Genomic DNA, 14,293 nt, shown 5'->3' on the forward strand with positions numbered 1-14,293 from the left:
CCAAAATACATCAAACCCTGGGGTTTTTGTGTTTTTTTAATTGAAGTATATAGTTGATTTACAGTGCTGTGTTCCTAAGAGTTTTTAATAAGGAATTGTGGACCTGTCCTTGTCCCTTGAGAACCCTCCAATTTTCCTTTCCTTGAGTTCTAAGCCTTAGAGAGTAAATTTGTGTTCATTTATGTGATTCCTTGGGATTACATGTAAAAGCTGGAAAGAGCCACGGGGAGATCTGCTTTGACCCATTACCAGATGTATCTCCCATTGGTCCTTGGTTGACGCTTTGGTTTATCATTCCTTCAACATATGAGAGGCAGCCTCTCTCATAACATGTGCTCTCAAGGAATCTCTGTGTCAGATGCTTCCATCAGCTATACTCTCCAACTCTTACTTTCACTGTGGGTCCCCGCAGAGTGCCAGGATGTCACCTCCTGAGGCACACACTCTTCTGGGTACTTTGCCTATGACATATGAGCCACTCTTTGGGCGAGGGGTACAGAAACCAACACCTGTCAATCAAGTGCCTTCTCTTTGCCAGACACAGTACTTCTGGGTGCTTTGCACACACACTGAACTCTCTATTGCTCATTTTGCAGAGGAAGGAACTGAAAGACTGAATTACTCAACCCAAAGTTACCTGGCCAGCTTTAAAAAGTGGAGACAGGATTCGAATTCCATTCTTCAAGCCAAAATCTTCAGCCTTTCTCCCAAACACGATGAGGCCATCTATAGGCAGAAAGTAATATTCTTGGCCACATTTATTCTTCACTGACATCTCTGTATTTCCAGGAATCTCCTCCAGGCCTGGCACTGGTCCCTACATTGCTGGCCACAACCTAATAAAGGCTCACGCTGAGGCCTGGCATCTGTACAACGATGTGTACCGTGCCCGTCAAGGTGGCATGATTTCCATCACCATCAGCAGCGACTGGGCTGAGCCTAGAGACCCCTCCAACCAGGAGGACGTGGAGGCCGCCAGGAGATACGTTCAGGTCTGTTCTTCCTCTGGGCATTGTTCTTACTCTTGCTCTTTTCCCCTCCTGTCTAATTCTGGAAACAGAATTAGATTGCGAAACAAAGATTTAGGAACTAGGCCCTGAGTTGCTATTACCTTATTCTGTGCCCTTGGGAAAATCATCTAAACTTTTTGTACTGTAGTCTTCTCATCTTTGAAATGGAGGTGACCTAACTACCTCATAGGTTTGCTGTGATGAAAGTTCTTTGGGGTTGTTTTCTTTCAAGTCTTAAAAAAATAATTTATACATATAGCTCTTACTGGATGCAACACTGGCTTGAAGCTAAATAACAGAAATTCTGCCTTTTCAATCTGTGGTTTGATTATAGGAGCTAATAGAACTGGGCTGCAATGTCACATTTCGCCTCTAGGTGTCACCATCTGATTTTACTTACTCTGCCTAAGAATTACCTTAAGTTGGGGGCTTTAGGTTATGTGAAACTCATTAGTGCCCCTAATTTTCCATGAGCTTCACATAAGGATATGCATCTTTTGGTCATGGAATTTTGCTCCTGGGAAGTGGAGGCACAAGTAAGCAGGTCCCAACAACACGGCCCACCCTTATTTCAGCCTGGGCCCCTGAAAGACGAGAGAGAGAACGGTGCTCTTCATGCCATAGCTTTTCCCTGGCTCCTGCTACTGTCTCTAAAGAGGTCTGAAGGCACCCTCTCCCATGTTTCAGCATCAGGAAAAAAAAGCAAGCTTCTCTCTCTCTCCAGATTGCTCCCCACTTTTAAAGGCTCTGAGGAGGAGTCCGCAGACTGTGGCATTTCTGAAAGGACACCAATGGCCTTGGTTTGCCAAATTCTTCACAAACGAACTTGACAAAGGTGGTCAAATTAAAAAGTGCAAACAAGAACTTAATGTCCCATTTGCTAGCCAGCTGGGGGGAAGGCCTTGGAACAAAATTAATTCATTACCTCATTTCAGACTCACAGAACTGGTGAGTTAGAGCAATAATTTGTTTTCTGAAATCAAAACAAACCTCAGGAAATGTCAGGCTGTAGTCTCATTATCACAGCTCGTCCGTGAACTGTGATCCTGCAGCTCAGGACTATGATACGCATGTCCCCTAATAAAATCAGCTTCCACAGAAACAATTTCTCACCTCAGTGAATTGAAGCTTCTTTTACCAGAGTGAGTATGTTCCAAGCCTCATCTCTGACTGGGAATGGAAGGCTGTCCTCACCCCACATTTCAGGGAGTAGCCAGCAGGTGAGGGGAGGATGTCGAGATAGAAGAAGCCTCTCAGGACCCACAGCGTCATAGCACTTGGTTGCCACATACACCCCCTAAGGGTAAGGATGGCCTGGACCTCATTCGAGAAAACAGACTGAAAAGTTCCTCACTTCGCGAGTCCAAAACCCATGAAGAATCATCCTTTGCCTGGGCAACCAGCCTTGCACCTGGTTCCTCCCAGAAGGTTCTGGTGGGTCCTTAGGCGTGAGGACGGGGAAGGACCTGCTCTGTGGTAAGAGGAAATCAGGGCCTGGAGGCTTGGGGTCTCTCCCCCTCTTCTGCAGGACCCTCCTAAGGGCAGCCAGCCGCATTTGTCAAGTCCAGGGCCAAATCGGTTCACATCCCTCAAGCTACAGTAGGTGAGAACATTGCCCTGCCCACAGTGAGCTCCCAGCGGGGTGACAAGACCTGTGGGCATTTGAGCTGCAATATGGGAACAGCCGCAGAAGAGAGGCACACTTCATACTGGGTTGGGGAGAAGGGGCCCTGGGGTCAGCGACGCCTGCGCCGGGAGCTCCGGTCTCCTGTGGGCCCGCCTGTTAATGCCGGCACTGACTGTTCCCCCTTAACCCCACCCGCAGTTCATGGGAGGCTGGTTCGCACATCCGATTTTCAAGAATGGGGATTACCCCGAGGTGATGAAGACACGGGTCCGTGACAGGAGCTTGGCGGCAGGCCTCAACAAGTCTCGGTAGGTCCTGGCGCCACGCAGTCAGCCATGAGAGCTGGGAGGAAGTCTGCTCTGTGGTGCCCAACTGAGGCTCCTGGGTGTACGGCACAGTGATGAGAGCATGGCTGTTGGGGTCAGAGAGGCGTGTCTTAGGCATGTCTGAGCGTCCTTGCTTGCCGGGAAGATTACACGCGAGTGTGTATGTGAATTGCTTAGCCCAGGACCTGGCATGGCTGTGCCACGCAGTTGAGACAAAAGGCAGTTGCCCTTATTATTCTTCTTCAGAATAGCCAGGAAATCCGTCCCCAGGGCACCTGCTTCTTAGCGACCCAACACCTCACTCCGAGGACAAATTCCCCAGCTCATCTTATCCTATTTCATCACCTTAGGAGTGAATGTGGGTAGCAATGGGTGACTCTTAGCCGAGTGCTTTTTGTCCTTTGGCCAGCGGGTGGCAATGGTTTGCACCGAGGCAGTCCTACTTCCGTCAAGGAAGTAACAGCAACGTCAGCAACAGCTAACATTTATCCATCTTCTGTCGGCACTTTCACCCCTATTTAAAGATGAGTAAGCTGAAGCACAGAGATTATGGCAAGACTGCCCAGCTGTTCAGTGATGGAGCTGGGATTTGAAAGCAGGCTGACTGCAGGGCCCATGCTTGGTTTAAGAGTCGTCCGGCTGGGGATTACAGGTGTGGTGTGGGGAAGGGGACACAGTGCCCTGGCCTTCTGGGAACACACCCACAAGCTCTAAGGTAGCTCATGTGACCATAAGAAGGGGAGGCTAGGGTAAAAATTCAAAAGGCAAGCATTCCTAACACAGCCTTTGAGTCTTATACAGCCCACCTGTGAGGATGAAATAATCCATCCCGGCCCTTAAAACGCACGTGTGTGCTGGCCTGGTTAGGGTAAGTCCTACTGAGCCAAAAGGTCTGATCTGTCAACCCTGGTCTCCAACAAGCAAGTGAGTGCTCCAGTCCATTAACACAACCTTGCTGAGCACCTACTGTGTACCCAGGCCAGGGCCAGGCCCAGGCCCGGCAAGGTCCACACAAAGAGGAAGTTCCAAATATGGTTCCTCAAGTGCTGACACACTGGCTGGGAAGACAGTGACCTTCATCACTCCAAGGAATTCTATTCCCCAATTTCTTCATGCAAGGAAAACTCAGAGATCAGGGCAGGCTGGGTAGACCCAGGAGACTTCACGGACAAGACAGGACATCAGCTGAGCCTGGGCCTTGACAAGGAACAGCATTTGGGAGAGCAGAGGCCCTTTCCATCCAATGGGGAGAGGTGTTAGCACGGGCCTAGAGGTCAGAATGAGTGGGACACCTGCAGCTGGAATTCGGGAGACTTGATTTAGTAGTGGTGGGAGGGCCAAGGCCACATGGTGGTGGGCCTGGAGGCCGAGCACAGGGGCTCAGCCTTGATGCCACGGGACCTGAGGAGCCCCTGCTGGCTCCTGAACAGGGAAGTAAAGGCATGGGCACGGGGGCTTAGTTTTGCCCCAGTATTTCAGAAACTCCAGGGAGGGAAGGTTCTTCCCCAGGTTAATGGTAGCAGAAAGGTCAAGGTGAGGTGTCAGGCACCTAAGCAGGGCATTCTCTAGGCAACCCTAAACCTGCAGCATGTAGTCAGGATTTGGCTGAGATGAACCTCTAAGTGTTGCACACAAGTGCATGTTGATTGAATTGTATAGAAAAGTCTCACTAAGAATACATGGAAAGAATGTCTACATGTGTATAACTGAGTCACTTTGCTGTACGGCAGAAATTGGCACTACACTGTACATCAACTATACTTCAATTAAACAAAAAAAGAATACAAGGAAGATGTTCCACCAGATGTTTAAAAAGGAAGTGCAAGGCTTCCCTGGTGGTGCAGTTGTGAAGAATCTGCCTGCCAATGCAGGGGACACGGGTTCGAGCCCTGGTCCGGAAAGATCCCACATGCCGCGGAGCAACTAGGCCCGTGCGCCACAACTACTGAGCCCGCGAACCACAACTACTGAAGCCCGTGCGCCCAGAGCCCGTGCCCCGCAACAAGAGAAGCCACCGCAATGAGAAGCCCGCGCACTGCAACCAGAGAAAGCCCGCTTGCATTAACGAAGACCCAACACAGTCAAAAATAAAATAATTTTTTAAAAAGTGCAGTGAAATCATGTGAGCAGAAAAGTCCAAATCTCAAAAGTTCAGTCAATTCAATTTGTAAAAGTATTTCCCCTACTAATGAGGATTGACTTTGGAGAAAAGTAGCACGCCTAAACAAACCACAGTAAAAACTTGCAACAGGAAAAGAGAGAGGGTCTTGCAACGCCAGAGGGAGGCGAGGTCTGTGGTCTGGTAGGAGGCGGCTCAGGTGCCTTCAGCAGCAGCTGGGAGGGCCTCTCCTTGCTCCCGGCCAGAGGCCCGTAGTCACCTCCAGGTACCTGAGTTTAGAGCCCTCCACCAACACCCCACAGCACGTTCTCTTCCCAAACCCCACGTCCTTAACGGCCCTTTCCTTCCAGGCTCCCTGAGTTCACAGAGAGTGAGAAGAGGAGGATCAACGGCACCTATGACTTTTTTGGGTTCAATCACTACACCACTGTCCTGGCCTACGATGTCAACTATGCCTCTTGGATCTCTTCCTTCGATGCAGACAGGTAAGGAAGGGTACCTGGAACAATCTTTGGAAAAGACAGCAAAGTGCTCCTCTTCTCTCACTTAGAGGCCTGTACAGCCTCTGAAACTGCCTCCTCATGCTGTGTATCCTGGGGTTTTTGCAAGATGAGCCCCATCTCCTGAGATACCTAAAAGAACCTCTATCAGTCAGATAGTAATTCAGGCTAAGGTTTCCAAGATGCTTTCCATTTAAAAAGCAGACAGGCTTAGAGTTTTTAAAAACGTGAAAAAAAATTTTTTTTCTTTCGGTTTTCTTTTTTCATCAGGTTTGTTTCACTTACCAGATGTTATTTCAGTCAAAATAACAAGCTTCTTTTTTCCTTTTTTTTTTTTTTTGCGGTACACGGGCCTCTCACCGCTGTGGCTTCTCCCGTTGTGGAGCACAGGCTCCGGACGCGCAGGCTCAGCGGCCATGGCTCACGGGCCCAGCCGCTCCGCGGCATGTGGGATCCTCCCGGACCGGGGCACGAACCCGTGTCCCCTGCATCGGCAGGCGGACTCTCAACCACTGCGCCACCAGGGAAGCCCCTCTTTTTTCCTTTTGAGGGTAAAGGTTAAACTATTATTTCTGTATTACAAATAATATATGTTCACAGTAGAAACACTGGAAAGCAAGAACAGGAAATTCTTGAGTGTCATTTCAGAAGTATATGTGTGTGTGTATGGGTGTACTACCTCTCTCTATATATATTTATATTATACACAGTTTATATAGTATATAGTTATACAGAAATGTTTGTTACAAAAAATCAGGATTATTATGTGTGCACACTGTTCTGTCCCTCTTCTGACAAGCATCTTTCCCCATCAGTAGCTGTGACTCTGTCCGGGTTCTTTCTTTGGAAACAAGCGCTGACATCCCCACTGCATCCTGCAACCACCAGAGTCAGGCTTGCTGAGCAGGGCTGAGAGGCCTCCGGCTGGTCCCCGTTCACACACCCACTCGACTCTTGCTGCCTCATGGGTCCTGGGACTGTCTCCCCAGGCACCTGTGCTCAAGCTTATGAAATGCCCCACATGCAGTTCAGGTGAACAATAAATCCAGCTCCGGATAAAACGCAACGGTTTTTTTTCCTGAAGGATTTGGACGTTAAGAAGTATCTAAATGGCTGTTCCTCCTAATGAAATGCATGAGCTTCTGTGCCCTGCCACAGAGCTCCCTCTGGCACAACCTGATGCCCTCTCCTTGCCCATCGCTGGAGAGAGGAAGGGTCTTGGGCACTTGAGGCAGGTCCCAGCATATCTACCCCATCATCACATGAATGGAGGCCCAAATATTGGTGCCTGTGGCTGTGCCTGTGGCCTGCGGGTGGCGTCGACCAGACGTAGGTGACTCAAGGGCGCCTCTTCTCTGAAGACATAGCACTCGCATCCCATGGGAGATTACGGTAAGGGAAGCTCAGAGCCCTTTCACATCTAGTGTGAGGTGTGGCCTGTTAACAGAGCCGTGGAGGGTTAGATCCATGAGTAAGACCATTCCTCCGTACGGGTAGAAAGCAGAACAGAGAACTTAGGTGGCCTGTCCAAAGTTCCACCAGCACTGACTGATGCCACTACAACTAGTGAAAAGAGAATCCGAGGACTTTTGACTCTTCTAGGTGTAGCTACGACTCTTGAGTCTAGGCAAAAATCTAGGTTCTCCTCTAGTGTAAATCCTGTTTTGTGCAGAGGGCCTCTTGGGATTTACAAATCGAGACCTAATCCTTAGCGTTTGAACTCGTAGGGGAGTTGCCTCCATCACAGATCGCTCTTGGCCAGACTCTGGCTCCTTCTGGCTGAAGATGACACCTTTCGGCTTCAGGAGGATCCTGAACTGGTTAAAGGAGGAGTACAACAACCCCCCGATCTACGTAACAGAAAATGGAGTGTCCCAGCGGGAAGAATCAGACCTCAATGACACTGCTAGGATCTACTACCTCCGCAGTTACATCAACGAGGCGCTCAAAGGTATGCCAGGCCCCCGCCCTTCCTCCAAGTGCACCTTTCACTGCTGGAAACATATGCTAACGTCTGCAGTCAGGGCAGTACTGCATCCACAAGCCCGAGATGAGGAAGATAAGGTTTCTAGCTCGTTTTGGGTTTAAGCCTTTGGGGCTGCACACTAAGAGTCTTCCTTCCTAGATTTAAGCTCAGCAAGCAAACCTGTTGCCTGATACAGCTAGACCCGAGTTCTTGGCCTGTCATTTGCTCTGCTTGATCCTCTGGTGTCAATGTCCCTGAACAGCAGTGCCCTCCTGAGGACAGTCTGGGCGGGGGCCATGTGGAATGGGCTGGAGGGGCTGTTTGTAAGATCTTTTGTTCCCCAAGCAAAAGTTTGAGGCCCTTAGCTCAGCAGAACAACCTGGGATGGGACTATGACACGGAAACGGTAAGTAATGCTGAGTAAAAGAAAATGAGCAATGCAGCAGCAAAAAGAAACGATTAGAAAATCTTATTCCAGACAAAATATTTTCTGAGGGCCACTTTCCTATAGGGAAGAGCATTAACACTCTAAGGCTCTGTCCAAGACTAATAACCCATGATGTGAAGACAAGGAGGATTACACATGACCCAGGAGGATTAATTTAGTCTCTACCCATGTTCCTGACTCCCATTCAGGGCTGAGCCTTTCTAGAAAATGCAGATGGCTCTGCAGGAGCACCCACGGAGGACCAGCTAACGATTCCTGCATGCAAAGGGTGAGCAGCTCTCTTAAAAGAGCTGAAAAAAGCTCACCTTGACCTGCATGCAGGGACTGTAGGAAAGCTGTGGGCAGGCACGGCCTCAGTAGGCCTGGTGGAAAGGTGTCTTGGGAAGACCAGGGAAGCTCAAGCTGAGGGCTGTCTTTGGGCAGCTGTGCAGGATAAGGTGGACCTTCGAGGATACACGGTTTGGACTCTGATGGACAACTTTGAGTGGGCCACAGGCTTCGCAGAGAAGTTCGGTGTGCATTTCGTGAACTATACTGACACTTCTCTGCCAAGGATCCCCAAAGCGTCGGCCAAGTTCTACGCCTCCATAGTCCGGTGCAACGGCTTCCCTGACCCCGCTGCAGGGCCACACCCTTGTCTGCAGCAAGGTGAGACGTGGCTCTGGGAGGGACAAAAGCCAGAGGGTGAGGGGCGAGGGGGCCTGTTTCTATTTTCTTCTAGTTTACTACCCTCCCCTCTGCCTCTCCATCCCCTTCATTCATTCAACCAACATTACTGTTCTTTGAATGTTCCAGACATTCTTAGGATGGAACAAAGGAATTAGGGTTAAAGTTACATCGAGAAACTAGGCCCTGGTCTGGGAACAGCAGGTCTAGATTCTTGTCCCAGTCCTACCACTAACTTGCCGTGCAGCCTTAGGCAAGAAACTAGGCGAACGCTGGGCCAATGCAAGGATCAAATGCTGTGCTTGGCACAATGTAAGGTGGCCAATGTTTGCTGAGTGACTGAAAAAGTATAAAGTACTATACAAATTAAGAGACAATTATCCAGTATAGATTATACTCTAATCACTGAGAAGGATGCTTCAAAACTAAAATGACGTGACTTCCTTCAGAGGCTCATAACTCAGTGTGAGGGATTCGTATCGTCACCTCCGCAACGCGCTCATCCTGTAGCTTCTCTACTGTAAGGATCTGGCTCGGGCTTAATCTAGGTTAACATACATCTGATAACTCCGTCTGTACCGGTGCACACACTGCCTCTGTTGTCCTCTCCTAGATGCTGAGCCCACCGCCAGCCCCATGAGAGAAGAGGACGTTCAGTTCCTGGGGCTCAGGCTGGGTACAACAGAGGCCCAGACAGCACTGTATGTACTCTTTGCTCTAATGCTTCTTGGAGTCTCTGGTGTGGCATTTCTGTCCTACAAGTACTGTAAGCGCTCCAAGCAAAAGCAAACACAACCAGGTGAACAGGAATTGAGCCGTAGTTCTTCACTCTGACCTCAAGTTACCACCTCCTCCAGTTCTGCAAAATAGGCCTTGTTTCTTTGAAGCCTTTGCCACCTCCAGGACCACTGAGGATCTTATACTTTACCCATAACAGAGTTTGTAAAAGTCTCTGCACTATTAGATACTAATTAAACTTGAAGGATTTCAAGTCCCTGATTAAAATGGAAATATCTCCACCTTGCCCCAGTATCAGGAATTCACGTGGGCATTAGATGACCCTGCGAGTGGCTCTTGTGGAAATAAGTAGATACTGAATGTGTCTACTGGTTCTGTGAGCCACTGAACTGGGCTGTTTTAATTTTCAGAGATTTTAAAGGCAAAAACATTAGTAAGAACCATAGCAATCCTTTTCATAAAAAATCAACTGCAATGTCATCTCCTGCCCTCTCTCTTCAAGCCCCCTCCCAGACGCTTACCCTGTGTTTCTCAGAAACTAAAAAAGGTGCTATTAACTGTGTCCTATCTATCTTCTATGGGTGCTTCTCCTTGAGAAGGCAGGTTCCACAGAAGTTATGACTGTCCGCTTGTATAGCTTCACCACAGTAATCCTCTGCTGTTAGCTTTCGGAGGCCAGAGGGCCACGTCTCAGTGTCCCTGGCAGGCACATTTTGGAGACAAGGCAGAGGAAACACACCCGCTGCATTTGTGTGCTCATTCACAAAACATGCTGAGTAGCAGCGAGTCTTTATCAATGCCCCTCGGAGGTACTAATCAGACAGTCACAGTATGGAACACTCAAACTTGTTTAGTCTATATATTCTTCCTAGATATCTGGGAGAAAGTTTTTTTTAAAAATAGAGCAGTTTTCAACGGGTTTTAAAAGGCCAATCACACTCGAAATTTTGCTTCTTATAAGTGTTCCTTACCTGAATTGTATCTATAGAAAATTCCTATCAAAACGTTCCACTGCCGTGGGCCCCAACCTGACAGTCAGAATTGCAGGGCACAAGCATTTTTCTCCTACCAATAGACAGAAAAAGTTTATCAGATGGGGTGAAGACGGTTCTAAAAGTGATATCAGAGACATTCGTATAAGCTTTCAATTATACCTGAAGTCAATATAACTTTTTTTTGGGGGGGGGTGGCCAGGACATGAAAAAGAATAATATAAAGCTTCACATGAAACAAACGAGAAAAGATCCAGGATAAATCTGGGGGGGAAAAGAATATAAAATATATTATAAAACTAGTTATAAAAAGTAGTTTTGAAAGAGAGAATAGAAAGATCAACAAAGGAAAAGAGAGCAGAGACAAACCAGCCACGCGTGGGAACAGGGTGCATGACAGAGGCGGCCTGCCAAATCAGGGGCGGGGGGCAGGTGGATGATGGACCACTCCATAAATGGAGGTGGCTCACAGGTTAGCTCTTGAGGATGTTAGCCACAGGCGGGGAAAGGGAGCCACATCCCTTACTCGGATACAAGATGTAAATGTAAAAAAATGAAACCACGAGAATGCTGGAATAGATGGGTAAATTTTTTAAAAATTACTTTCTGAAACGGGAAAAGTATTTTATAATCAAGACTTAAGACCCAGAGGCCATAAAGAAAAACGCTGATACAGGACCACATAAAAATTGTGGCAAGAAATTACCATCAACATACTCATCAAAAGATGAACAGGGAAAAAAAAAAAAAAAAAAAGATGAACAGGGAGAAGGTATTTATAGCATATGCTAGACAAAGGGCTAACTTTCTTAATATAAGTGAAATTGTTATAAATCAATAAGAAAAAGATGATAAACACAAAATGAAAGAAAACACAGGCAGTTCTCAGAAAATAAATCAAAGTGACCAATAATATTAAAAGATGCTCACCTTCATTCATCATCAACACAATGCATATAAAATGCATAGAGTTTTTCATTTATCATGTTGACAAAGATGCAAAAGTATAATACAGTGCTGCCAAGGATGTGGGGAAATCAACATCCTCCTACCTGTTAGCTGCTGTAAATTGACAGAGCCTTTACAGGAGGCAATTCCCCAGCATTTTTTATAATCCAAACTGCAAACACCCTTTGACTCAGTGACGTTCAAGTATACTTCCACAGCTAAGAAGACACCTTCCCAAAGATGTTCACTGTAGCAATGTTTGTAATAGAAAAACAAACACAAGCACAAAAACTGTAATAACCAATGAATGCAACTAGAGAATGGGTAAGTTTATCAAGTGAAATGCTTTGCAGCCGTTAATGAGAATGAGGTAGCTATGTGTTGATGGGGAAAGATCTTCAAGACTGTGTACGTAAAAAAGCAAGATGCAGAGTAGTATATATATAATATGATCCCATTTATTTAAAAAATAAAGATTACATATTTGCTTACGTATGCATAAAATTTTTCTGAAAACTACAAAAGAAACTGTTAATAGAGGTTACTTCTGGGGACTAGAACTGGGGATAGGATACAAAGAGGAAGATGTCATTTTATAGCCTTCCATACGGTTTTGAATTTACCATGCACACTTTTTAAAATATAAAATTGATGAAGGATCCTCTTACTCAAAGACTGAATCATTCTTTTATGTACGTTTCTCTAAGAATCTCTATTTGATTTTTTTTCAAGGCAAACTTGGTTTTTTATTCACATATTGCTATGTTTTTAAAGACGACAAACCTTTACTGAAATGGGATGCTTGCTGGAGATGTTTCTTTTTCAAGCTTACTTTTTAAATTATGGAAGTAATTTCATTACAGAAAATTGAGAAACATATAAGGATGCAAAAAAGAACTAAAATTATATATAACCACTCTTACCACCATTAACGTTTGGTGCGTTTTCTTTTTTCTTTACATTATGTTAATACATAGTACGACCTCTATATAAAATGTTTATAAAGCTGAGATCATACTGTACCTACAGCTCTGTATCCTGCTTTTTTCCCGGAACGCATAACAGGTACTCAATAAATATATTAAACTGAACTGTTGAATTAGTATTGTGCCATTTCTCCTCAGCAAAAGTTAATTCTGCAGAAGGCATTTAGTTGGTTTCTAATTCTGAAGTAAAATAAATAAAACTTAACACGTTTATACCTAACTTTTGCCTGCATTTATGGTCATTCCTTCAAAAAACTTATTAGATCAAAGAGCATGAAATATTTAAGGTTTCTGACAATGTTTTTCAGAAAGATTATCCCAGTTTTCATTCCTACTAATAACGTACCTGGTCTCACTGTTTCCTTGCCAACACTATTACCATTTTTTAAAGTCACTGTTACTTCATTGGTGAAAAACAAAGTTTGCTCTGGGAAAATTTCTTCCTCCCATTACAAAATAAAGTCAGAGTCCTTCTATTCCAATCTAAACACAAAAGATTAGAAGAGGAACAGTCAAACTTACTCCCTCTGTCAAACATTCTTAGTGTCTCCACCACCATAAACATATAGTAGCACATTAGTCAGATTAAGAACCTAAAATTCTTAAGAATAACCAAATGAGCAAAAGGCAGATCTTAATTCCCTACTTCTTGTCCTACAATACAGGTACTTCAATTCTTTGAAGAGTGATCATCATTATTGAGAGCAAAACTTCAGTATAAAGGTGACAGAGAACTAGTTGTAGACCAGCAGTTGTTTTGTCCGATGAGAACAAAGACCATAACATTATGCAAACAAAGCGATGCCTCCCTGAATTAGGAGAGACCGTAACATAGCATCGGTGTGTCTCAGAAAATTTCTTCCTGCAGTGATATTTAAGATAAGGTGGTCACCTCCTTTCCTGGGATAGTTCCAGGGCAGTACAGTGGGGTAGGGGGGTATCAGAGACACATGACCTCCACAGAGCCCTGTGCAACAAAAAGATGCTAGGATAACAAAACTTAAAGGAAAGATAAGATCATTCTGATTTTTGGAAAAAGATTTTTTTATTCAGTGTTTAAGTAAGATTAAAAACTACAAGATTTTGCTTGCAGCTGATGAGCAAGAAGAGAAAAGTTAAACCCAAATTATCATCTGATTGGCTAGTTAAAACGCTCTGACTCAAAATCAAATTATTCAGTGACATACCAGTTACTTTGTGTAGGCTGAGGAGTTCTGGAGCAAAACAGCCCTAAACAAAACATACCATCTGAGAGCACAGGGCTAATGGGCATATGAAATACTAAACAAGAAAGCTGATAAAGGGAGGCTGTCGCAGACCTTTTGTTATTTTAGGCTTCTAGCAGTTGGTTACCATATACAAGGACCTAGCAGCCAGTTATTTTATCTCTTGACTTGTCTGAGGTTAAACAACTTTAACCCACTAAGCAGGAATAAAGAGACATTTTGTAGATGAGTTGGAAAACAAAGCAGTCCCACTTCTCCAGCAGAATTTTAGTTGAATTAAATCATAAGAGGAACAATGATTACTGCACATATTGTACTTGTCACACTACATCTGTTGAGTAGAATTTCCATTCCAAGTGTTGTTTTCATCTTCACCATCGTCTTGAGTCCTCAATCTGTATATCTTGCCCTCCTTTTTAAAGTCTTCCCCCCGTTTCTCCAGCACTCTTTTTCTGACTGGTTCCCTGAAATAACAAAAGAGGGAGGAAAGAAGAAGATGATATAAAATGAAAACAGCAGTAACACAAAGCCATTTCTTTTAAACTGCCATTAGTATAGTTTAAGAAAAGTCCACGGAGATCATTATATCTACTAATGCAGTACTAGACTTTATACATTTTTGGTGGTGTAACTTCATCTGTTCTCTAAGCCAAACTAGTCACATCATGTTGTCCATGTATTTCTTGGTGACTCACTAAGTTTTAGAAGACTGGGACCACTTGCCAACTAAATCTTTCCTTT

At 45.3% G+C, this 14,293-nt stretch overlaps 2 protein-coding genes across 5 annotated transcripts in view; one reads left to right on the forward strand and one right to left on the reverse strand.

The window, feature by feature from the left end:
• LCT (lactase) overlaps window positions 1-11,148 on the forward strand; it is a 52,784-nt gene extending 41,636 nt beyond the window's left edge. Inside the window, exons 12-17 of one of the 4 annotated variants that reach the window (XM_032636895.1) lie at window positions 790-992; window positions 2,836-2,945; window positions 5,433-5,567; window positions 7,310-7,533; window positions 8,420-8,644; window positions 9,276-11,148. In XM_032636895.1, coding sequence (XP_032492786.1) covers window positions 790-992; window positions 2,836-2,945; window positions 5,433-5,567; window positions 7,310-7,533; window positions 8,420-8,644; window positions 9,276-9,496 — 1,118 coding nt within the window. In that variant the 3' untranslated portion in view covers window positions 9,497-11,148. Of the gene's footprint in view, window positions 1-789; window positions 993-1,734; window positions 2,946-5,432; window positions 5,568-7,309; window positions 7,534-8,184; window positions 8,645-9,275 lie in introns of those variants that run through there. The other 3 variants (XM_032636896.1, XM_032636897.1, XM_032636898.1) reach the window with 3 other exon arrangements.
• Window positions 11,149-11,778: 630 nt separating this feature from the next.
• The window catches only part of UBXN4 (UBX domain protein 4), a 34,486-nt gene continuing 31,971 nt past the window's right edge, over window positions 11,779-14,293 (reverse strand). Inside the window, exon 13 of the mRNA XM_032636899.1 lies at window positions 11,779-14,016. Coding sequence (XP_032492790.1) covers window positions 13,878-14,016 — 139 coding nt within the window. The 3' untranslated portion in view covers window positions 11,779-13,877. The remainder of the gene's footprint in view (window positions 14,017-14,293) is intronic.

This window comes from Phocoena sinus, chromosome 7 (assembly GCF_008692025.1).
Source record: "Phocoena sinus isolate mPhoSin1 chromosome 7, mPhoSin1.pri, whole genome shotgun sequence".
NCBI classification, from domain to species: domain Eukaryota; kingdom Metazoa; phylum Chordata; class Mammalia; order Artiodactyla; family Phocoenidae; genus Phocoena; species Phocoena sinus.